This window comes from Coregonus lavaretus, assembly GCF_964263955.1.
Source record: "Coregonus lavaretus genome assembly, chromosome: 12".
Classification (NCBI taxonomy): Eukaryota; Metazoa; Chordata; class Actinopteri; order Salmoniformes; family Salmonidae; genus Coregonus; species Coregonus lavaretus.
Window position 1 is genome coordinate 27,077,620 of NC_139999.1, and position 23,306 is coordinate 27,100,925.

Below are 23,306 nucleotides of genomic sequence, written 5' to 3' on the forward strand. Positions count from 1 at the left end.
GTATTGTCGAAATTGTTGAGACTATTTTGTGCATGAACCTCTGCTCTTAAGTAGTTGTGAAAAGGATGCAAGACGGAGGTGAAGAGGCTTTCCGGGAGCATTTCGAGAGGCTTGTATTTGTGTGCTGTTGTTCAAACTAGAAAGCACTTGGTGCATCTCCTATTGTACCTGGGTGGAAAGGCTGGAGCCCTCGATGACGGTCACAGAGTTGGCACAGCTGGCCCACACAGAGTCCTCCAGTACCAGAAGAGTTCGCACAGGCTCTGGGCCCACACTCACAGTCCTGCAGGAGTCTGGCTCCCACAGCTCACCTGAGAACACAACACAACAAATGCTCAGAATCAGAACACTTTAAACTCCTACTTTACTAAGGACAAAACAAAGCTCTGCTAAAACAGCTAACAAAATCATGATTTGTTATCACCAGTTTATGATTATGTTCTAAATACATGCAACACTTTCTGGTTGACTGCGCAGTGTGGTGATTCAGCAGCTGTTGCCTTGAGCAAGGCAATTAAACTCAATTTCTTCTACTTACACTCAAGGAACTTGCCCTGGTGTTCTCTAGACAAATATTCCAAAGTGAAAACACAAGAAAATACTTACACTTACTGTTTCACACACGTGCATGTGCAACTAAGCATGCACATGCGCAGTGCGCACACATGCACTCACATACACAAAAACCAGCATGAATCACAATTTGATAAAAACAAAGTGTCTATGGACTATGCTTTGAGACTCGTCTCTGTGTGCTAAACAATCTGCCATACTATTTAATCAGCTTCCTAACTTCTTTATCGCAACTTCATTTCCACCCCCATCGGTGTGAAAATGTTAGCAGACATTTTTCCTTTGAGTTGTAAACATGGAGCACCCGTTGCAGCTACCATGGCAGTGCATTATGAAGCGCCTTACATAAGCTTTTCCTTTGCGGTGCTTTAATGAAGCAAAATTAGAGAAGGAAGTGCACCCAGCCATATAATTAACATTTTGAGTTGTTTATTTCATGCCTTTCAAACCAGAATAGCTTCACAATGCCTTCTAACTTCCTCAGGTTAATTGCTTGGCGTGTTCTAAATGTCATTCTTCCACATTTTAAAATTCACTTTCTTTTAAGTCCCCCTAGTCCCATGCACAAGCCTTGGCCATGTCACAGCTCTACCTCACGCACCACAGTAGGAACCATGCAAAACACTGGAAAATGATCAAAAACGGTTTCAGACCATCAAAAGACTTTCTAAATACGTTTCTGAAGCCCAGACCTTCAACTCTATGAAGAGTATGAATTATATTTATATGAGAAAATAAATTGGGATTTTCCACTAAGCAACAATGTGCTGGGCAGGCTATTCATATGCGTTTTGATAGAAGTTCCATATGAAGAGTTTATATTTTCCTACTCTTGCAGACATGGTTTCCAGGCAGTAGTGTGCCATCCAGGGGCATCAATCTTTAACAGCTGTGCAGAATGCACAAACATTGCCTGGCACCATCCACGCTCTTCCCTGTCTTCTACCTCTTTATTATTTATTTATTTTACATAACATGAATAGTAATATTTAATCAGCATGCAGCACACTGCCGTAATTAATCATCCTTTCTGCTTGGCTGGAGGTGAGAGGAGAGCACAGTGCTGGGCGGATGCAGGCAGCCACACTGACACAGCCAGGTAAGACGCACCGCACCGCAACCGGGCGGTGAGAGAGCCAATGTGCTCCCGCAGGCTGTGGTGACTGACTGGGAGAATGAGTGTTGAGATGGTGCTCCTAGCCCTATGATATGCCTGACTGACCACAACATGAGCACGCCAACCACTGTATGGTGACTTCCGGTGTCATTTCCTTACAGTAACTGGTAGTGAAGATCACCAAGAATAGGCATGAAAATAGGTATTTTAAGTATAAAAAATATTTTCCAAGGTTGCTAGTCTGAAATTAATTTGCTTTTTGCAAATGCATCCACTTGATGGATTCCCTGAAAATCCTATCACGCATAGCACGTCTCTGCAAGCAGACTGAATGCATGACAGAAATGATATTTCTCACACACTGCAGAAGAAAAATGCATACATGAGCATTTGACAGATGTACAAATCGAAACAAGAAAACAATAAGATTAATATTTGCACTACTCATTTGATTGTTTACTTAATCAAAAGCCGTTTAATTTTTTTACAGATACAAGCCCTGTTAATAATGTCTAATAACAAAATAACCATTCAATTTTAATGTCACATTTCATACAAGATAATACAATCCTTAAACATTGTTGCTACAGTAGGCTAATGAGTGAATTAAATGATTACCTGAATTAATATCAATTACTAGCTAAGAGCATTAGTGGCGTAACATAATTATAAAATTATTCCATTCTCCTGCTTTAATTGTGCTGCGATTGCATTCCTTGCTATAATGGTGATGGCTTGAAACATATACTTCTAGGTAGATAACATTAAATAAATTGCTATGTTAGTAATGTGATGATTCAACAATTCTGTCATTTTGGATTGAAATCTGATGACTATCTTTGTGACATACAGGGAGAGACCTTGGAAAGACCTTACCTCCATTACTTCGTCCATACACCATCATGGTTCCATCTCTGAGCCCAGCGAACAGGAAGTTGATGGAGTGTTTGAGGCACAGGACAGGGCAGTGCTGAGGGTTACGCATGGTCAACAGGCACTGGGCTGCAGTGTCCACACTGCCATACACCAGGATGCTGGTGGCAAAAGGAGCGGGAACAATGTACACTGTACATGATAAATGAACACCATTTATGAAGACTGAGTACCTTGATGTAACTGGGCACTTTGGAGCTTCAGTATTGTGTGTGTGTGCAGCCCCTCGCTCTTTCTCATGTTTAAGATTCCATCTGAACTTCACTGACTGTGCTGCACATTTTTTCTCCTTTACAGTGACAAATGCACACCTTTGGAAAAATGTATTTATTTCTCGAAAGAGAACGTTAACTAGCTTTGGAGTTGACAGTCGATTGTGTACTGCAAAAATAAATGCTGAAATTGTGCTTTTATTACACTTTGTCTTTTCTCTCCTCTCAGGACAAATAGAGTGAATGAGTCAACATAAACAAATAAACTGCACACTTTTCATTTTATTTTGGTGCCCAAATGAATAACAAAAAAATTGCAGAGGAAAATAATTACAGTAAACTGGCAATATGAGATGCAAGAGGACTGTTTTCTCTAAGAAAGTAATGTAATCACCAGGACTGTGACAGTCTGAGGTTAAACTATTCCTCCATTACATGCAGTAGAAATCTGAAAATAAGAAATGGGTGTGCACCTGGATTCGAGGTATATGAAATCAACTCTGATTTCTTGGTCCCATCTACTATTGACAGATTTTGCTAGTCTGAGATAAACCTAACATACTATACTGTATGTTGAATACAGAATATGACTCGCTGTGAAAACAAATATACTTTGTAAGTAGGATAATAGTGGTGACCAACAATAATAAATACAAGAATATTGCTGTATCATCATCATCATCCATCCATGCATTCATCCACATTACTTAAATGTAATTTACACTATAGTATTTTACAATTTCTCTAAAAGCTGTGTTGACCTCACCTTCCATCGTCCAGTCCCAGACAGATGGTGTTCCCCACCCCAGTAGGGCTCCTGAGGGCTGCAGCCTCCATCTCCTCTGGGGGGCTGGGTTCAGGCACATACTCCAGACACCTCACTGGGGCCCCCACCTGGAGGCTCTTCACTGGGCGTGGAGTGGGCCTGTTCAAGGAGAAGATCTCCACCTGCCCCTGGGTGACATCTCCTCCACTAGCCACCTGCAGAGAGAGAAGGCAGGTATCCAAGGTCAGTAAGACATTCTCCTCCACTGGCCACCTACAGAGAGAGACATTTAAATACTCCTCCATTGGCCACCTACAGAGAGGGACATTTAAATACTCCTCCATTGGCCACCTACAGAGAGGGAAGTTAGGTATGTAAGGTCAGTAAGATACTCCTATACTAGCCACCTAGAGAGAGAGCGAGAAAGAGACGTGGGCATCTATAGTCAATAAGAAATATCTGGGTCAAGACATCTTCTCCACTAGCCACCTGCAGAGAAAGAGGTGGCCATTTAAAGGTCAGTAAAGACTGAAGGTCACAGCAATCAACGGCTAACACAGCACAGGCGGAGAGGGTGGATGGTGGTTTAGAAAATGTACTGTAGCATAGGAGAGTTACTTGCTCATGCTTACAATATGCAAGTCTTGGTAGAATTTCTGAATAATTGTAGAAGACAGAGAACACTTGCTCTCCTGTAATACGTCTTAGCTCTGATATCCGCACCTGTCAGCAAATCCAAGCAGTTTCAGCAAAGAGTAAAGTTAAAATCAAATATCCCTTCAAATCCTGTCTATATTCCTCCCTCACTTTTAAATATCCCTCAAATTCAGAAACCACAAATTGTAATGGGTTCACAATGTCATCTCTAGAACATCAAACAATTTGTAAAACAGAGATCTTTTCATCAGCAGAGAACATACAGATGAAAAAATAGACTTTGAAAGACTGTGCATCGCTTGACAATTAAGGGTTGTCTATAAGATGATGATTGATCAAATGCTTGAGTCGGGGACTGAGCAATGACACACTCAAGCCCAATGAAGGGATGAAATACAGCAGTTGACTGTTGAATTAGGTGACAAGGTGACCCCATTAAAACTCATCTTCACAGAATGGACAGAATGGGACTGTCACACTCTGGCTCCGGGACTTGTATTTGAGCCAGGGTGTATTCGTGTTGTTGGGGTTTGTTTTGGTTAGGTTGGGAATAGGGTGTGTTCATTTGGGTGTGTGTGGTTTTGGTTAGTTCTTGTGTAGTCATGTGACTCCCAATCGGAGGTAACGAGTGTCAGCTGTCGGCTCGTTATCTCTGATTGGGAGCCATATTTATCTGTATGTTTTCCTTTGGGTGTTGTGGGTTTTTGTTCCGTTTCGGTCGGTGTACCGTGGACTTCATGAGTCGTCTTTTGTTTGTAGTTCGAAACTTTAATTAATAAAGTCATGTTTCTTGCACACGCTGCGCCTTGGTCTCCTTCGCTCTTAGACGACCGTGACAGGGACAAGGTTATTGGTCATTAGGAGAGGGCACATTGACCAGTCGTTGTATGTTAGTGGTCTTCCTTTACCCACAGTCTAAAGTGTCTACTGGGGCTGAGTTCGACATAGCATATTCACCAACACACTCAGAGTGAGCCATGAATAGCAGTCCAACTTCAAGAAAAAGTCCAAAACCCAATAAGAATCACAGACAAAACAAGAGAGCAGACTTCATATAATCAAAAAACCGCCTGGCAATAATCACCAACTCCCCCTTGGGGTTCCACACTCTCTGCTGTAGGCCTGAGTGGCTGCATGCATGAATAGAAGCTTGATTCTGCAAGTGTCACACTCATATTGGCCTTGTGTCAAGCCTGCCAATGTCAATACAGGGGAAGGGAAGAGAGGCAGGGGGAACACCTGGAGCTGTAGCAATTTCAATTAGGAGGCTCCAAATCACACTCTCCAATCATAAGTGAAGTCTTCATGTGTTTTTACAGGATTCTTTCACCCAAGTTGTTTTTCTCTAGATATGGGACTGGTGCAACTGTCCAACTGAAGTGTAATGTTCCTCACAAAAGCTGACACTGAAGAGCAAAGATGGATTTTCCACATGAGTCACATTATGTGAATAAGACATGGGATAAATATAGTCTTCAGCCCCTTTCGCTCCCACTGCCCGGCCTTTTTTGCATGCAGTAATTTGTTAGATTTGTATCAGCATGCTGATCTGGACAGGAGTAGTCCCGTGGGCTCTGGAGAGCGAGCCAGAGCAAATAATGGACTGTTGCACAGGGAAAACTACAGAGACGAGCTCCCCAAAAACAAAGCTTCAAGACAAGTGGCTCTGTGCAACCACAGCCCGAAGCAACCCCAACTTTCACATTCTCCTACACTTAAGCACTCACACATCCAATTCCTCCACAGATCCAGTGAAATTACTGTGCCCTGACAAACTCATCACTACTTGTTTGTGGGAATAGATATCTGGAGTCGTGCCCTGGCCAGAGCTCGGTTGTTTTGTCAGAGTGCAGAAGAAACTTCCTGAAAGTAACTAACTGCTCTCCCAGTGTTAATTAGATAGGTCTGGACCGAGGGAGGCAGTGGGAGAGGATGATCATGGACATGTCATGGTGGTGACGCTGAATGAATACTCAAGTCCATGTTATTAGTCACAATGTGCCAAAATCAACCTTTGTAAGGTTGACAATGACTCATTCTAAACCTTATCTCATGTTCTGTTTCAAACCTGCTGTTTTTAACACCTTTACACACCATGAGGATTAATCTGAACCTGTCTGGAGTGGCTGAGGAGCGGGGTGAGAGGATAGTTAATTTATGGTATAAGAGGGAAATACACCAGTCAGAAAAATGGAGTGAACTGGTAACGTAGGCAAACAGGGAAATGCATGTGAATCAGGCTGATTAGAAAAAATGTCATTACTCTGATCAAAGCCAGGAGAATCCCACCAGCCCATCTCACTTTAACATGATTAGTGTCATCCTTCATTTGACAAGCCTGCCAGGGAGGTAGATCTGAGACAAGTGGGGGAGTGAGCAGAGCAGAGCACTCGACCAGTTGTTTATTCATGGTTCCACTGGCTCTAATAATGATATTGTCACACCCTGATCTGTTTCACCTGTCTTTGTGATTGTCTCCACCCCCTCCAGGTGTCGCCCATCTTCCCCATTATCCCCTGTGTATTTATACCTGTGTTCTCTGTTTGTCTGTTGCCAGTTCGTCTTGTCTCATCAAGCCTACCAGTGTGTTTTTCATACTCCTGTTTTCTAGTTTTCCCTCTTTTGATCTTTCTGTCTGCCCTGACCCTGCCTGCCGTTCTGTACCGTTTTGACACTGCCCTGGATTACTGACCTCTGCCTGCCTCGACCCTGAGCCTGCCTGCCGCTCTGTACCTTACGGACTCTTCCCTGGACTACCGACCTCTGCCTACCCTTGACCTGTCCTTTGCCTGCCCCCTGTTTATATTATAAACATCCGTTATTCGAACTGTCTGCATCTGGGTCTTTTCATGAGGCGTGATAGATATTGTGTATTTTATTAAACCTTTTTCTCCTAACTTTGGGATGTTACGGAATAAATTACAGGCATGGAAATAACATTTAATTAGGTGCAGATGTATGCTCTTTGAAAAGCTATCTGTAATGATTGCATGGTTTGTTACAGTGGAAGCTGGAGTGCTTAAAACACTTGATCTTTCAAGTTAGGTGTCGTGTTGCAACCTGTCACACATTAGGCCTACATAACTCCAGCACTTGGCAATATCAAGCAAATCCTCTCAATGTAATGCTTTATTTATGAAGGTTTAAAGGTTATTCTGTTTTGTGAGCTAACATAACATAAACACTGAATGGGCACGTAAAGCACTGTTTTAAAAGGATACTGCGAGATTTTGAGATGTAGGTTGTTTTTGTACTTACCCAGAGTCATCAGAATTAAGAAAAATAGCCTTTTTCATGGCCCTTTCCCCCTTGTCAATAGGAGCGATGCACTCTGTTTAAATGGCCCAAATGTTGATCTAGAATTTCACAAATTAAAACATTTTGACTATCATTTATAAAGTAATAAAGAAGGTGAAATATTTGCTTTAGAGTAATATAATACAAAATAATATATGCCATTTAGCAGACGCTTTTATCCAAAGTGACTTACAGTCTCATGTGTGCATATATACTTTTAAGTATGGGTGGTCCCGGGAGTCGAACCCACTATCCTGGTGTTGCAATGCTCTACCAAATTGCATGACAAGGTTATAAATGCTTTGTGAAGCCTCAATTTAATATGATGGTTTTTTTATTTTTTAGGGGGTAGATCAGCTTTAATATTTCAGATAGATTGTAACTTCCATCAATTTAATTGTCTGCATCACTTCCAATCCCCCATATGTTTGTTTTTTCTCGCAAATATATATATATATATATATACACACACACACACACATTCATACATACATACATACATACATACACATACATACATACATACATACACATACATACATATATACACATACATATCCTTTAAAAAATATATATTTCCCTTTATTACTTTCCAACCCCACCACCCCTTCCCTAATTGGAGTAAACTAGTGAACAACAATGCTTAGGCCTCTACCTCCAGCTTATACATACTATATACATTTTATGGACACAGTCAATTTTACAATGATTCTATTTTGTTTGTTTTTACTCCTGAACGTCCTCTACCCTCAACCTCTCCGATCATTTTCATGATGTCCAACCGGTTTGCTTCTATATGCCATATCTTTCTAACTGTGCTCTTTCACAAAAACTCTCAACCTATAACCTACATACTTATTATGGACACAGTATGCTTACATTATTAGTTATCTTGTTGTTATTAGTTGTTGTTAGTTGTTATTAGTCCCATCCTTCAACTCCATTCAACACCTCCCATCTATCTCTTAACACCATCCATATTGGATTTCTATTTGCCATATATTTTTTAACTGTACTGTGATGTTTTACAAAGGTTCTGAACCTTTCTATTCTCATAGTTTCTACAGATTGTAAATTGAAAATAAATATTTTTGCTAAAAGTATTATTATATTATTGATCGATTGACTATGACTTTTCAGATCACCCAGTAATGCTATCTGCAGGGTTAGCTCCAGGTAAATATTGCAATCCTTTAGCCATCCCTGGACCTGTGTCCAAAAACAAGCTACAAATGGACAGTACCAAAACAAATAATCTAATGATTCTATATCAGTTCATAAACACTATGCCATGGGATCGGTACGTCAAAAATCTCTTCCCAACTATTTTGCAATCTATATGGGACGGCTGTCAATCCTTTAGTCCTTAAATTAAACTGGTATACTTTTTTATTTATCACAGTTTTCTTTAACCAATTATTTTCTTTAATGCAAGGCCGACAGACAAGTTCCTTACTTTTTCCCACTTTCCTCTTCCATTTTTGCGGTAAGGCTGCAATTATTTGGTTGTAATTTTGGTTAGAGCAGACATTTCCATATGTTTTTGTTAGCTACAGTGGGGAGAACAAGTATTTGATACAATGCCGATTTTGCAGGTTTTCCTACTTACAAAGCATGTAGCGGTCTGTAATTGTTATCATAGGTACACTTCAACTGTGAGAGATGGAATCTAAAACAAAAATCCAGAAAATCACATTGTATGATTTTTAAGTAATTAATTTGCATTTTATTGCATGACATAAGTATTTGATACATCAGAAAAGCAGAACTTAATATTTGGTACAGAAACCTTTGTTTGCAATTACAGAGATCATACGTTTCCTGTAGGTCTTGACCAGGTTTGCACACACTGCAGCAGGGATTTTGGCCCACTCCTCCATACAGACCTTCTCCAGATCCTTCAGGTTTCGGGGCTGTCGCTGGGCAATACGGACTTTCAGCTCCCTCCAAGGACTAGGCCACTCCAGGACCTTAAGATGCTTCTTACGGAGCCACTCCTTAGTTGCCCTGGCTGTGTGTTTCAGGTCGTTGTCATGCTGGAAGACCCAGCCATGACCCATCTTCAATGCTCTTACTGAGGGTAGGAGGTTGTTGGCCAAGATCTCGCGATACATGGCCCCATCCATCCTCCCCTCAATACGGTGCAGTCGTCCTGTCCCCTTTGCAGAAAAGCATCCCAAAGAATGATGTTTCCACCTCCATGCTTCATGGTTGGGATGGTGTTCTTGGGGTTATACTCATCCATCTTCTTCCTCCAAACACGGCGAGTGGAGTTTAGACCAAAAAGCTCAATTTTTGTCTCATCAGACCACATGACCTTCTCACATTCCTCCTCTGGATCATCCAGATGGTCATTGGCAAACTTCAGACGGGCCTGGACATGCGCTGGCTTGAGCAGGGGGAACTTGCGTGCGCTGCAGGATTTTAATCCATGACGGCGTAGTGTGTTACTAATGGTTTTCTTTGAGACTGTGGTCCCAGCTCTCTTCAGGTCATTGACCAGGTCCTGCCGTGTAGTTCTGGGCTGATCCCTCACCTTCCTCATGATCATTGATGCCCCACAAGGTGAGATCTTGCATGGAGCCCCAGACCGAGGGTGATTGACCGTCATCTTGAACTTCTTCCATTTTCTAATAATTGCGCCAACAGTTGTTCCCTTCTCACCAAGCTGCTTGCCTATTGTCCTGTAGCCCATCCCAGCCTTGTGCAGGTCTACAATTTTATCCCTGATGTCCTTACACAGCTCTCTGGTCTTGGCCATTGTGGAGAGGTTGGAGTCTGTTTGATTGAGTGTGTGGACAGGTGTCTTTTATACAGGTAACGAGTTCAAACAGGTGCAGTTAATACAGGTAATGAGTGGAGAACAGGAGGGCTTCTTAAAGAAAAACTAACAGGTCTGTGAGAGCCGGAATTCTTACTGGTTGGTAGGTGATCAAATACTTATGTCATGCAATAAAAAGCAAATTAATTACTTAAAAATCATACAATGTGATTTTCTGGATTTTTGTTTTAGATTCCGTCTCTCACAGTTGAAGTGTACCTATGATAAAAATTACAGACCTCTACATGCTTTGTAAGTAGGAAAACCTGCAAAATCGGCAGTGTATCAAATACTTGTTCTCCCCACTGTACATGTGTGACCAGTCCTACCGATGATATCATTTACGAAGATTATACCTTTTTAAAACATTTTGTCAAAAAAAGGTTTTTTATCAATTAGTATATTTGTGTTTAACCACAATATTTGTTGCATTATTTGTTCTGTCGTTTCTAGAGGATTAAATTGAAATTGCAACCAACTTTCTATGGCTTGTTTTAGAAATAGTGATATTTGGGACATGATTTCCTTTTCAAATAACTGAAAGTGAGAGGTTGTAATCTGAATAAAGGGTTAAAGGCCATTCTTGAACATTGGGTGAGACAATCTTACTAATTTGCAAGAGAACCAGTTCGGATTTAAGTATAACTTTTGTATGACTGAAGCTTTTAGTGATAGGTCTAATGCTTTAATTTTGTTTTAACTGTTCGCTAGGTGTAGGGAAGACCATAAGCAAATAGGTAAACTGGGATAATACTAAAGAGTTAATCAGGGTGTTTTTTCCACAAATTGACAGGTATTTACCTTTCCATGGTACCAAGATCTTATCTATTTTTGCTAACTTTTTATTAAAATGTATTGGAGTGAGATCATTTATTTCATTTGGGATATATATTCTGAGTATATCCACATCACCATCAGACCATTTTAGTGGTAAACTACATGGTAATGTAAAAATTGTATTTTTTATTGATCCAATAAGTGGACAACCTTGTTTCACTGCTCTTGACTGTTTAAAACTTTCTGAGAAATAGCCATTATTTATTATTTTACACCTAGGGTTACTATACATGATTTTAACCCATTTTATAAGAGATTCTCCAAAACTGAAATGCTCCAGGCATTTATATATAAACCCCAGTCGTACTTTATCAAATGCCTTTTCGAAGTCTGCTATGAATAGCAGGCCTGGTTTCCCAGATTTTTCATAGTGTTCTATTGTTTCCAGTACCTGCCTTATATTATCTCCAATGTATCTTCCATGTAAAAAACCTGTCTGATTAGAATGAATGATGTCCGACAATCCCTTTTTAATTCTATTTGCTAGAATTTTTTGCATCACAACACTGAAGTGTAAGGGGATCAAATTTTTTAAATGGACTTGATCTTTATATTTTCCACTTGTATCCTGTTTCAGTAATAATGAAATCGGACCTTCTTCTTGAGTGTCTGATAATCTACCATTTACATAGGAGTGGTTAAAACATGCTAATAACGGTCCTCTGAGTATATAAAAAAAGGTTTGGTATACCTCGACTGGTATGCCATTCAACCCTGGAGTTTTCCCGGACTTAAAGTCTTTAATTGCATCCAGAAGTTCCTCCTCTGTAATTTCACCTTCACATGAGTCTTTCTGTATGGCTGTTAATTTTACATTATCAATAGATAAATAGATACATCTCTACAATTAGCTTCAGTTAAAGGAGATGGAGGTGACTGAAATGAAAACATATGCTTAAAGTACTTTGTTTCCTGCTTCAAAATATAATTTGGTGAATCATGGGTGATTCCGTCATTTGTAACCAGTGTAACCTTTTTGGTAGCATTCCTATGGTGAAGATTAAAAAATAATTTGGTACATTTTTCCCCCATATTCCATCCAGTTTGCTATATTTTTATAATATATTACACTTGATCTTTCTTCAATAAGTTTCTCAATTTCTTTATTCTTTATTAAGCGGTGCTTATGCCACCCTTTATAAAGCACAGGTTTTTGTCATATTTGACCTAGTGGGCTATGAACCCTTTATAGAGCATGACATACGGTTATAGACAATTTGTGACACATTTATGTAGTGTTTATGAAGGCTTTATGAAGCCTTTATAAGATGCACGTAATTTAAAGCGGGACCATACTGGTCATTATGTACTAGATCAGTGACAAATAGCAAAGCTGGGCTTGGTTAAAACCCTGGATGGGAGACCAAAGGTATACCTGTAGATAAATTATCCAGTAGAAGCTGCTGCCTTGCCTGTCTACCCAACCACATTGCTCAGGCCAAACACCACGCCCCGCTCACAAATGTTTCTTCATGTAGTGAATGATACAGCAGCGGAATAATTCAGTTTGAGTCGTCAGGCTAGTGCTGCCCAGCCTATTGTTTTGTTTCTGATAGTGGATATAACTTCAATTTGGCCGTAAATTTGGTAATCTGATTAGGAAAAGTAAAAAAAAGATGGCATCTGAACCTGTGTGTCCTGTGCACTTCTGTTTGTTTGTTTATTTTTTTATAATTCCAAATACTCCAGTAATATTTTGATATAGTCAAGAAGTTGCTTGGCTATATAAAATATCCTCCATGTTTTTGCTAATCGGGGAAAGCAAAGAGATATAAATCGCTCCAGTGCCTTTGCTGAAAGCTCCTCCACCACGCACCTGTCTGGTTGAAAGCCTCCTCTTCTACCCAGCCTCCCGACACAAGCCTCTCCCAAGCGGGTGTGATACCTAGGCTACTCCCATGGTGTGCTGCACTGCTTGGCCCCCACCTTTCGGTCTACTCCCGATTACCCAGGCCTGCTCCCCCCGTCTGGTACAGGTACACCCGATCTTCGCTCACCACTCCAGCACACACGTACACGCACACACCGCAGTCTCTGATCCGAATTGTACCTGTAGCCTGTGGACTTCTGTGAGCTTTTACTCAGGAACTTGTATGCATTTAAGATTTTATTACTTGGCCTTTATTGTTATTTTTAGGTAGATTATTTATTGTAGTTTAGGCCTATGTTTGATTAGTGTGCAACCTCATAGGCCAATTTTTTTATGGTTATGCCCCTTAAATGCAGAGAACTTTGAGTGTTTTTCCCATGTTGCATCCTGGGAGAAACCATATGCTTGCCCCGCTATTGCACTGGCAAACTGTGCAAGTTTTTCCCATTCGACATGGGAGAAACCGCATGCTTGCGTTTACATGTGTGGATTGTTCTTTCGGTACTTAACCATGTCTCTGGACTGTACGCACCTTTTGAAATACCTTGTGTTAAAGACTGGTTCCCCTTGACTATGGTTTTAGTACTGTCTGTGAATCCAAATGTTGTAAAATTCGATCTAGACTTGCCATTATTTTGCTGCTTTACTGTCAGGAAATGTGCAATCTAACCCAGGTCCTGCCATTTCTACCCCATCTGAATTAAAAAGTCTGAATGGTCTGAAGTTTCTGGACATAAATGTAAGAAGTCTTCTTCCGAAACTAGATTTTGTGAATTTTTGGATAAGGGATGGTAAAATTCCTAAACTACCTCCATGTACAGTATCATCATGAAAAGAAACTGGAAGCAGTTTGATACTCAGGGTTTTTTACATGATGTTTTAAACATTGCCCGGAATAGAGTTTAATTAATCTCTGATGTTGAATTAGCCTTTTCTTACCTCCATAAAATAATTCCAGGATGTATGCAACAAGCATGCCCCTTTCAAACAATACAGAATTAAGGGCAGAGACAACCCTTTGTTCTCAGATTAACTAGTCTTAAATCATTAGGAAATGGCTTTGGAATCATGGTGTGGCTGTGACCCGAAAGCTGAAAGCAGACCACTATCTCAAATCTACTGCTGATAATTTGAATAATCCTTTGAAATTTGGGCAAGTAGTGAAAGAAGATGCAGAGCTCCCTAAACAACTGCTGGTTGACTCACAGGTGGTACCTGAGAGAACCTCTATTCTGAACTCTTTCAATCAACGTTTTCTTGATGCAGGCAGATTATTTGATCAACATGAGGTAAACAGGAGCCCCATGTGAAATTACCTGACACTCCCGAGCACTCATTCTCCAGGTTCTCCTTCTCGCCCTTCTCTGACTCAGAAGTGCCTAGAGCCCTGAAACAATTGATGTCAAAAAATCCCCTGACCATCTAGACCCCCACCTACTACAATTAGCTGCAGACATCATTGCTCCCCCTTTGACATGCATCTTTAACCTCACCCTAGAATGTAATGAAATCCCCAAGTTGTGGAAATCAGCATTTGTCCTACCTCTTTTGAAAGGAGGTGAACTCAGTCTACTGAATAACTATCACCCCATATCTAAATGGTCTGTTCTGGCAAAGGTATTGGAGTCCCTAGTCAATAAGCAGTTTAAGGCCTGCCTCCAGGAAAATAATATTTTGAGTGGTATGCAAGCAGGTTTCAGGTCTAGCCACAGCACTGTCACAGCAACTTTGAAGGTTTTGAATGATATTCACTGTGCCCTGGATAAGAAGCTGCATTGTGTATCTGTATTCATAGACTTGTCAAAGGCATTTGACACTGTGGACCATACTGTCTTGGTGCAGAGATGTAAGTGTATTGGGATTACTTGTCATGCTCCGGAGTGGTTTGTGAACTACTTGTCAAATTGAACCAGCAGCATAACCAGCAGCATAACTAGCAGCATACAACCCTGTATCCCACTGCTAGCTTGCCTCTTAAGTTAAGCAGGGTTGTTCCTGGATGGGAGACCAGATGCTGCTGGAAGTGGTATTGGAGGGCCAGTAGGAGGCACTCTTTCCTCTGGTCTAAAAAAAATATCCCAATACCCCAGGGCAGTGATTGGGTACATTGCCCTGTGTAGGGTGCCGTCTTTCGGATGGGACGTTAAACGGGTGTCCTGACTCTCTGTGGTCACTAAAGACCCCATGGCACTTATCATAAGAGTAGTGGTGCTAACCCCAGTGTCCTGGCTAAATTCCCAATCTAGCCATACCATCATGGCCACCTAATCATCCCCAGCTTCCAATTGGCTCATTCATCTCCCCTCCTCTCCCCTGTAACTATTTCCCAGGTTGTTGCTGTAAATGAGAATGTGTTCTCAGTTAACATGCATGGTAAAAAATAAGTGTTAAATAAAATGAAATAAATAAATAAAAGAACCCAGTGTGTTAAAGGAAAAATCCACCCAAAACCACTCACTCATATCATTTACAATGTTAAATAACACTAATACGTGATAACAATATTTTTTGTGAACAAATGTTTGATTTTGGTGTTATAATAATGTTGGTAGCAACATATGAAAATCGTTGTGGAAATCTGTTGCAGCTCAAGTCGACTACAAAATCCACAATGCATTTCTCTCTATGGGCTGGCTGGCTGGCTAACATAGCTACACACAATAATACCAAAGACAATATCAGCATGTGAAGTAGCTAGTTAGCTGTAAAATTGCCTAAACAAACTGCACTATCAATTTAGGAGTCTACAATCTCACCATGTTCAACCTGCAGATTGATGTGCCTCACAGAGTGGAGTCTGGCATTCACAACGACAGAGATACTTTTGAGGAGATGGGAAATACCATTGGAATCGTATTAACGCCCATTTTGCACGTTACATTCTGGGCAATTCTGGGACAAGGAGAGCTCTCCTTCAAGGAAATAATGGGAGTCAATTGGGCGCTAGCTCAAAAACCCAACATTAGCATGAATTTCGTCAACAAGAAGTACACAGTGGTGGAAAAAGTACCCAATTGTCATACTTGAGTAAAAGTAAAGATACCTTAATAGAAAATGACTCAAGTAAAAGTGAAAGTCACCCAGTAAAATACTACTTGAGTAAAAGTCTGAAAGTATTTGGTTTTAAATATACTTAAGTATCAAAATAAAATGTAATTGCTAAAATATACTTAAGTATCAAAAGTAAAAGTAAAAGTATAAATAATGTAAAATTCCTTATATTAAGGAAACCAGACAGCACAATTGTCTTGTTTTTTATTTATTTATGGATAGCCAGGGGCACTCTCCAACACTCAGACATAATTTACAAACTAAGCATTTGTATTTAGTGAGTCTGCCAGATCAGAGGCAGTAGGGATGACCAGAGATTTTCTCTTGATAACTGTGTGAATTGGATCTTTTTCCTATCAGGAAAAAGCATTCAAAATGTAATGAGTACTTTTGAGTGTCAGGGAAAATGTATGGAGTAAAAAGTAAATTATTTTATTTAGGAATGTAGTGAAGTAAAAGTTGTCAAAAATATAAATAGTAAAGTACAGAAACCCCAAAAAACTACTTAAGTAGTACTTTAAAGTATTTTTACCTCAGTACTTTACACCACTGGAAGTACAACAAATCTTTTCAGAGGAAATAATTAACTTGATATCTGTAATATTGTATAGCTTTGGAATCGTGACATTATGTACTTTCAAGGAAGATAGACACGTTTCTCGACTAATACCCTGACTTTGAGAAGGGATTGCGTGATGATTAGTTTAGCAACTGCATGACGCAGCATGACAACGTGAACGGGATTAGTCGACAGTCTGCTGGGTGGGGCGTTATACGTTCCTTCAATCATTGCCCAATGGGATTCCTATCTCCTTTCTCTAATATCTCTGGCAACGGCACCATGCAATGCAACCTGGACTGAAGAGGCAGACAAATAGGAAAAATGTGCTAGACCCTCTGTTAAATGACATATTTCTAGAGGTAGGAATTTCTCAAAAATATTATCAATGGCTCATTCGAGAGAAGACATCCTCCCGAGTTATGACATCGGCCAGTGTTGAAATCTGACATGTATGATAGACGTTTTCGCGATCTAAAAGTTGTATTCCTATTAACATCAAGTGTAGTGAGAGCGGCTTTATCACAGTACTACGTCATACCGGCAGAATTTCTGTCTGCTTGAAATGACCCAGGGAATCGACAGAACATCACTCAGAGATGCACAAAAACAGTATAACATTCCAAATGGATGAATCTTTCCTTTAAGGCAGATGGTTATAAGTCCGACACCATAAAGCTCTGCTCGGGTGTACCTCAAGGATACATTTTAGGTCCCCTGTTGTTTATTATCTATATCAAACAACATTGGGAGACATATTGAGACAGCTGATGTAAATTTGAATGCGGATGAATCGGTTCTCTATTCAAGTGACAGTAGTTTGACTTTGGCTTTTGAAAAAGCTCAAACAGCTTTTAACATCATTTAACCGAATATGTATGTTTTTAAGCTTGTTCTAAATTCCTCTAAAACAAAATCCATGGTATTTTCCAATACTAAACACATGAGAAGTTGAGCTTCACCGCCCATGTAGAGAACCTTGTCAGGAAATGGAAGCTGCATATTGAGCAAGGCACTTAACCCCAAAATTGCTCCCTTAAAGTCACTCTGGATAAGAGTGTCTGCTAAATTACACAAAAATGTAAATGTAAATATTGGGTTTTATTACCGGCACAAAGCTTGCTTTTCCTTTGCCGCCAGAAAAGACTTGATTCATTGTACTTTTCTGTCAGTGTTGGACCATGGTGATACTATTTACTGTATGTATGTGCAAGCTTCAAGCTCTACACTGAAGGCTCTTGACTATGTGTATCATGCAGCCCTTCATTTTGTCACCAATCAGAGACATCTAACTCACCATTGTGATCTCTACAGTGCTGTCGGGTGGACATCACTAGCAACACGCAGGCTCAAACACTGGTACATTCTTATTTATAAGGTCATTTTAGGAAAACTGCCATTTTATCTATCCTCTCTTCTAGCTCAAAATGAAAACTCATATAAGCTCAGATCTCAATCTTGTTTTATGCTAACAGTCCCAAAAATTAGAACCGAGCATGGAAAAAGGTCCTTTCATTAATCAGCCCCCTGATCCCTCCAAGCCCTGGAGCAGTTCAAAGAACAAATAGATGAACAGGTTGTTGAGACATGTAGTTGTTTCTAGTTGTCACCCAATGTCACTAGTTTGTGTTGCCTTATGTAAGGAAGTATGTTGTTTTACTTCACACACACACCACACACACATCCACTGTTTGTTTACTGTTGTATTTGTGCTGATTTGTTTTATTTTTAATCCCAGCCCCCGTCCCCACAGGAGGCCTTTTGCCTCCTGCCAGGCCGTCATTGTAATTACGAATTTGTTCTTAATTGATTTGCCTGGTTAAATAAAAATTAAAATAATGCTGAGTCTATTGTTTCAGAGGTACAAATTCAACATATTTGAAACCTTTAAACCTTTGTCTATGTTGAAAAGTGGTTACCATGATGACATGATCTTGTGGTTGAAATTGCACCCTCAAAATAACTGTTTATGTTGATGACTCTTTGTAAATCCAATGTATTTTACACGTACTGTAGATTCCACGTCACAATACGTTGAAAAATTACTGTATGTTGAAACAACGTTGATTCAACCAGTTAATGCCTAGTGGGAGGGAGCTGAGGCTGTCTAGCTGGTTCCTAAAGGGCCTTATGCTTTATGAGGATTACCCAATAAAATGCCCACTCTTCCCAACTAGGAGGGGGCACCAAAAAATGTAACTTTAAGATTAACAGACAATTTCTTTTCTGAGGCATGGTTTTTCACAGAAAGTGGTCCTCTTAAATCCAGCATAATTCCAACAAGTCCAGGGATTGTGGCACTTTTGTCTGCCAGTGCAATTTGCTCCACTCATCCAAAAACCCCTCTGTAGTCTTTTATTTCTCCCACACTCTGGTATAGATCTTTTTAATGGCTTTTTGAGCGGAAGTGAACCCTGGAACCCCAAATAACTTCCGGTGTGTTTGTAAACAACAGCTGTTCCGTCGCGGCTGTAAACAGCTAGCTAGCTAAGCTAGCTAACTTAGTCTAGTTGTTTTCTCAAGAGTATTCGAAGGTGGGATGGTCCTTACGTCTGGGGACAAATCTATTTTAGAAAATTAAAGTTTATAGATTTCCCAAAGAAGCATTGCAGTGTGCTGCATTGCCTGCATGGATAGTAACGGGTAAGTTGTTTATCAAGTTAACCATCTATTCTAGGCAACTTCAGCTAGAATAGATGGTGGCTGAGTTATACTGTTGGTGGCGTAGGAGGTGAAAGGGGTGTGACTGTAGCAGAGGTGAGCTGCAGGTGAGTTCTAGTAGCCACTGTGATGTGATGTCATCTCCCCTGAGACTTCAAGTAGTGTCTCCTCCTGTCTGTCATGAATGTATCTATATTTTAATACTGTAAGCATCTCAGCTGCAGGAGGATCTCAGCTGCAGGAGGATCTCCTCCTGCAATTTTGCGCCTATTTGCTTCATTCTGCTACACTCACTGTCATCCTTCCCCAATGGTTAGCATGCTAGCTACAAGTGTCATTTGATTAGGGTTTGCGTCCCGACCCGGTCAGCCATACAGGGATGGAACTCATACATTACATAGCTACTCTGCAGCCCATGTAAAAGTGACCCTTTACTGTGGTCACTCTCCAGGGTACGTTTCTCTTGCCTCCAATATCCGTGCTCTACCCTTTTGGTTACAGTGGAAGTCATATTATTTATGGCATGCATGCCCAATGCAGACATATGATGGGATTAGTATTGGCCTTGTGGTCATGTCCAATGCACTTGTACATGTGGCTTGTACATTTCTATACTGAAACAGGATTAGCACACATTGTTCGCATTTTTGTTATGTTTTCTCCATTTCAAATGATACTATTAGAAATAGGGAAAGTACTCACACATCTGAGATTACTTATGTGTGTTGGAATCATTTGCTAATAACTTGAAAGAAAAGAAAAAGGCTGATACTGGCAAGATCAGTGTGTGGGCTTTTCTTTTTTATTAGACAATTATGGAGGCTAACCATTTTGAAGGATACCAGGTTTGACTTCTACAGCTACTGTACATGCCCTCATGAATTGGATTAGTGCAAGCCCTATCCTTGTAATGAAGGTATGCCTTAAGGATGACATGCACAAAAGAGATACATTATTAGCAATAATGATTGGTTAAAATCGCATTCCAGCCGGTGTCTATTCCACAAGTTACCACCGGCTAAATCTATGACGTTAAAATGCTTATTTACTCTGTTCCATCTGACTGCGCAATCCACTGTCTCATCAGCCCATCCAAGCAATTTATCTCACATTTATTTTAGACTAACATTGGCGTTTTCAACAGCGGAGATTTGTATAAACCTTGCTGTCTGTCGCTCCGACATTTTCAACATTGTTTCAATATTCAAATTCGATCTCCAGCTGTCCTATAGTAATGAACGTGTCAGGAGTCGGGACGAGACAGACAGGCAGGCAGCGTTTCTCAAACAGTCAAAATTATGAATCAGCTGGCATCATTTTTATGGATATATACAAATCAATTTCAATTGAAAAAAGGTAAAGTGCAGCTAGTTTGCAGTCTTTCCAGCTTCAGTTTGAAGTGATTGTGTTAGCTGTGTTGTTGGCTAGCTCCTCTGAACAACAGTGTCCTGACGAGTGAGCACATTTCCTATGCCAGGCGAAATCGCGCCTCATTAGCTCATTGTTATGGATGTATCCAAATAAATGTCTTTAGAAAACAGCTTTAACAAATACATATGCAGCTACTTTGCTGTTATTCTGGCTGCACTTTTTGACGTGACTAAGTTAGCCGTAGTTGGCTAGCTAGCAAGCAAGGGATAAGAATTGTTACCAGCCAGTATGGCAATGGAACATTTAGAACAAACGACTGGGATACAGAACAAAAAGACTGAACGACTGGGTTGCATCTCTAGCAACCGAACTGATAGAACGAACGACCAGTCGGCTTGGGTAGCAACCCTAGATTTGTGTCGGGACTATATCTTGTGGAAGGATGAAATAGTATGAATAAATTAATCAAAGTAACGTTTTTAATGAAATTATGTCAATCATTATTTGAATATGTTGGTAACCCGTTGTAGAAAAGTGATAATGCCCTCGAGGCCGGTGTTTGGAGGATATATTGGCACGGTTTGCTAACAACACCTGTGCCAATATATCCTCCAAACACCAGCTTCGAGGGCATTATCACTTAAATATCACGATCATGAGGGTGTGCAGAAATGAATATTTTACGGTTAATTTTATTTAATTTCAAAATACATGTTGTTTGAAATAAAGTTGCAAATTGTTTGCTTCATGTTTTGTATCAACCTGGTGCAATTAATATGCAGTAACGTGAGGTCCATAATACATGCCTAGCACAAGCTAGTGGTTCATATACACCTGGGTAAAACACCTGGGCAATACACCTGGGTAAACTATAGTTGCATTATGGAGGAAGCAGACGAAGAGCTAGGAGAGAAAGATTGGTGAGGGGGAAGAGAGGTTGATAGTGGGGTAATTACTGCTGCTAGCTAACTTTTGATGTAAGCAATATGGACGTCAAACATTGGACTCGTATGCTAGCTACATTTAGTTTAGTTATAATGTTGGCTGTCGTGAGAAAAATGCATCTATCTAACATTAGCTGGCAAACAAGGTAAGTTCATATTTCTCTACCTTCATGTCACGCTAGCTCTGTGGTTATTTGCTGTGCTAGCCAAATGTAACACCACCAGAGCAAACGGATAATTAACGGGAAATAAACATTGATAGCAACAAGTCAATGTGTGTATATAACTAGATTGTTCAGTTTTTTGGTTGGATCAAGAAATATGAACTTGTCATTTTGTGCTAGCTAGCTAGCCAACTAACTACCTAGCTAGTAATTATGGCGCGCTATAGCGCCAGATGTTTACTGGGGAACCTCTTGCGCATGCATATAGAATGTGTTATTGTTTTGACAGTTGAAAAGGTCTATACTAAATGAAAGTGAAGGGTCAGTTTCCATGGCGACAATTGTTTTTGGAGAGAAAATACTCTTTGTATCCCTTTCATTGCTACATTTTTTGTACTTTCGATTAATAGATGTGAACAACCCTGAGGCCACTACAAATTGAATATTGCAGAGGAATATTTGTATCAAAAGGTGTCATGGTTAATGGTTTTTGAATACTTCTGTGTGTGTGTGTGTGCACTTGTGTGTTTGTGTGCATGTGTGCATGTATATGTGTGCCTGTAAGCTGTGCATGTGTAAGTCACTCACCCAGAGATAGCCTTGAGGTAGCGAGGTGCTCGCTGCAGAGAAGCCCAGCAAAGCACACTGCACCGGATTGTGAAGGGCAGCTTCAAGCTGTAATGGATACAAAACAAATATTAAGTAACCATAAATATTACATGTTGTTTTGTTCATTTAGATAATTCAATATTCATCATCCCCATATGGTTGAGTTACTGTTGCTCTTATAGCGGGAGACTGATTTCCCTTGGGGTCGACTCTATACATCTGGATCTATATCTGGCTTGTAGAGGCTAGTAGGAGGATTAGATTCAGCCAAGACATAGTCCCGTTTCTCAGTGGTGTGGTGTCAGTTCACATGTTCCATTATAAACAAGTGTTACCATGTCCAGCAGCTCTGTCCAGCAGCTCTAAGTTGTCAACTAGTGAGTGACATTTATTACCCTGAAGTCTGAGAGGTGTTTTTAGATTTGAATAAACAGCTGTCTGATGGCCACTCTTTTCATATTGGTAACATCCTTTCAAGCAGTGCTCACAGCACAGTTCTCCTACTGACAAAATGACAGTACCACATTGGGAAATTGCACCAGGCATCGGAAATTGATGGGGACCCACTGTTTCAAGTCGAAATAAACAAAGACACGAATGTAGGCTTTTCATTAGTCAATCGTAATAGTGACCTCCTGTTACGAAGGCCTTTCATGACTGTCTAATAGTTAGATTGGGCTAAAATAACTGGCCAGATTTTGAACAATGGTCTCCATAGCTCTTACGGATATAATAATGGAAACACCTGCCGTTCCACTGCTGTCTAGATCTATCCTACCTACTGCCCACAGCCCTTTGTGGCTTTCGGTTTCCCAACACCTCCTCAAATACAATAAATGTACATGTATTTGGTTTGTGCTACTT

General features: G+C 40.3%; 1 protein-coding gene across 1 annotated transcript in view; it reads right to left on the reverse strand.

Annotated features, from left to right (window-relative positions):
- Positions 1–23,306, reverse strand: part of LOC311138617 (rho guanine nucleotide exchange factor 10-like protein) — a 127,814-nt gene that overhangs the window by 13,652 nt on the left and 90,856 nt on the right. Inside the window, exons 20-23 of the mRNA XM_084173377.1 lie at positions 22,422–22,508; positions 3,602–3,816; positions 2,567–2,724; positions 169–311 (exon numbers count right to left, since the gene is read on the reverse strand). Of these exons, the coding sequence (XP_084029503.1) occupies positions 169–311; positions 2,567–2,724; positions 3,602–3,816; positions 22,422–22,508 (603 nt within the window). The remainder of the gene's footprint in view (positions 1–168; positions 312–2,566; positions 2,725–3,601; positions 3,817–22,421; positions 22,509–23,306) is intronic.